Source organism: Aplysia californica, unplaced genomic scaffold, assembly GCF_000002075.1.
Source record: "Aplysia californica isolate F4 #8 unplaced genomic scaffold, AplCal3.0 scaffold00261, whole genome shotgun sequence".
Taxonomy (NCBI): Eukaryota; Metazoa; Mollusca; class Gastropoda; order Aplysiida; family Aplysiidae; genus Aplysia; species Aplysia californica.
This window is the reverse complement of record NW_004797531.1, coordinates 749,831-752,828: the sequence shown is the minus strand read 5'-3', so window position 1 is coordinate 752,828 and position 2,998 is coordinate 749,831. Positions and strand designations below refer to the sequence as shown.

At 38.6% G+C, this 2,998-nt stretch overlaps 1 protein-coding gene across 1 annotated transcript in view; it reads right to left on the bottom strand.

Moving 5' to 3' along the window:
* Positions 1-2,078: 2,078 nt before the first annotated feature.
* The window catches only part of LOC101857190 (cell division control protein 42 homolog), a gene marked incomplete at its 5' end in the record, with an annotated part of 17,062 nt that continues 16,142 nt past the window's right edge, over positions 2,079-2,998 (bottom strand). The window contains 1 exon segment of the mRNA XM_013083907.2: positions 2,079-2,695. Within this exon segment, the coding sequence (XP_012939361.1) occupies positions 2,482-2,695 (214 nt within the window). The 3' untranslated portion in view covers positions 2,079-2,481.

The window sequence follows — 2,998 nt, the reverse complement described above, 5'->3', positions numbered from 1 at the left end:
TCTATCTATCTATCTATCTATCTATTTATCTATCTATCTATCTATCTATCGATCTATCTATCTGTCTATCTATCTATCTCTTTCTCTCTCTGCTGCTGCCCACATCCGCGCGTAACAATACAATACATACATGCACATATATAAAAGAGAACAAAAGGCAATGCTTAGCTTATTCAACTTTATGAAGAATGTTGATGTTTTTCATGAATAAAATAGAGGAGGTATCAAAATAATCTGACTGCATGTCACTCACAGCAGTGCACCATCACAGCAGCATATTCTAAGGACAATACCTTTGTAAAAAGTAAGGCTTTTTGATAAAAGGCCTTTACTGGACAAACAGCGAAACAACATAGCAAGTAAAATCGTTGTCGTATACATTCAATCGTGGAAGAGAATGAGGATTACCATACAAATAAAAAAAAACACAGTCAAGTTTGCATTACGTAGTTTTAAACATACTTATTAGAAGATTCATTCAGTCAATGGAGTGGGATGCTATCACAATATTGCTTGAAGGTCAAATAAATAAAAGAATGTGGTGCATTCGTTACAGATGAGGTTGTGATTAACATAACATACTGACAGACAGTTGCACTTTAATGCCCGTGATCTTGTTTTATATTGATGCCACGAGTAGATTACAATGACTGTACATAGTAACCTAAATGAGTTGTTTCTAAGGGTTTGCGAGTCCGTTATTTTTTACTCGAGTCCGAGTCCGAGTGATTATGAAATACTCGAGTGAGTACTCGAGTACTCGGATCCTGAGCATGGTTTATTGTATTATTCGCTGATGTCTAAAACACATTTAACCTATTCATTAATAATAACAAAGGCAATAATAAATTCGAATAACACTTTGAAGTTTTTAGAAACGTAACAAAGATATATACGAAAATTACTGAGATGATTTGAATAGAGCACTAAGAAAAAGGAGAAAAAATACAAATAAATGCAAAACAGCAACAAACAAAAACGATGTAAATTGCTAAGTCTTTTCTTCTTCTAGGAGTAAAAAAGCACATACTTGAGTATTCGGAGGTTTTTGGACTCGAAATGATATAAAAACGACTCAAAACGAGTACTCCCACGGACTAAATACTCGAGTGGAATCGAGTACTCTCTCACCCCTAGTTGTTAGTACTATAATAATAATTCATTGGCAATAAACGAGATCAGTAAAATGTTTATGATTCATTCATTTCATTCATTATACATTGACCAGTATCGATGCTCATGGCTGTCATTGCGGTTGCGTGGTTAAAGTTAAACGTCAGTAATGTCATATATAATAAATAATGTTGCATCAAAAGTAAAAAATAGATAAAGACGAACAAAGACGCAAACAAAGGCACAATGGGGTCAAAGTCTAGTAACGACCATCGTAGTATCCAAGAAGGGCCACCTTTGCTGCGCTTCTGGTTACAATCGAGGACAAGATATGAAAGTGCAGGGTTCAAATCTGAGAATAGTCCTCGTTCTTCTCATTATTATTCTTTCCAAAGAGGTACAAACATAGCATATTTTCCCCGCCATCCAACTCTACCTTCACCATCTCAGCATCTAGCACTACTAGCAGTCAGGGCTTTTATGCTGCTTTTTTTTGGGGGGGGGGGATTTGGGTTTGGGGGTTGCTTTTTTTGGAGGGGGGTGTTTTGTTTTTGTTTGTTGTTGGTTTTTCTTCTTACTTTAGTTTAAAAGTAGAGGTATTACTGGTCTGCTGGGGAGAGACGTCCAATGCTTTTCTCCGACGGAGACCGACTAGACAGGAGGGGAGGCAAATGCCCTACTTTGCTTGACTGGATTTCATGACTGGCATAGGCTATCGGAGAGTATTTAGGGGCCTATAGTCGCAGATGAAATCAAGGATGCCGTGTGTCAAAACACTAAAGCTGTTACGGTAGTTTCGTAAAATGCGTCACAATACTGGGAACGTTAAAATGCATGTATGTAAGTATGTGTGTACGTGCGTGCGAGTGTTTTATGTGGGGGTGGGGGTGTGTGAGAGAAAGAGATAGAGAGAGGGAAAAAGAGGGGGTGCGTAATCCTATACACACTCACGCTGCCATTTTCAATTTTTTTTTTTCAAATCATGTTTTGTCTTACATAACAAAAGCAACATTTCTTTCAAACTTAACGACAATCAAGAGATTACTAAATACTTGATGCATGGGTCTCGTTCTCTCAGTTGTTGACCTTGACACAATGTACGAATGTTGAGAAGAAAGATGGGTATAACTTTGATTCAAAATGCTCACATGAAAGACGGAAAATGCGCACAAACCCTTCGCTACATTGGCACTCAACTGGTTACCAACAGCTTTGTATTGCACACATTGTTAGGATTTTTTTGTATTGGAAAATTATAAACAATAAAATAATTTATCTTCACGACGACAGCAACTCAACAGCATGATGACCAAAACCTTATGGGATAATGACTGTAACAAATCCGAAGAGGGGAAAAAAAAAAACTAACTAAAGAATAGAGCACGAGCTCGATTCTGCTGTTCCTCCCCTGAGAACGGACGCAATCGCTTCGTTGATGAGTTTGCGAACATTTTTCTCCACTTCCGGCGAAGTCTCGATGTAGCAGGCAGCCCCGACGCGTTTGGCGGCGGACATTCCTTCAGCTGTACTAACCGGATGCTGGTCGTTAGAGGATAACATCTGCACGATCTCGTCCACGCACCTGTACGGAAATGGCAAACATGAGCTTATTTACATAAGAGGTTTATAACGTCGTCTGCCATGCGTGAGTGAAGTAATACAGAACTGAAGTGGAAGGGAAGAAAATTATATGGTTGCACTTAATAGTCAGTACCCAGGGCAGACATTTTGGATAAATTTCTTAAAATAGTATGGTTTGACCCATTTGATTTATTTGAGGGAAGCCAGATTTTCAGTCATAGGGTCTAGATGGGAAGTTGGTTGATAATGTGTGTGTGTGTGTGTGTGTGTGTGTGTGTGTGTGTGTGTGTGTGTGTGTGTGTAT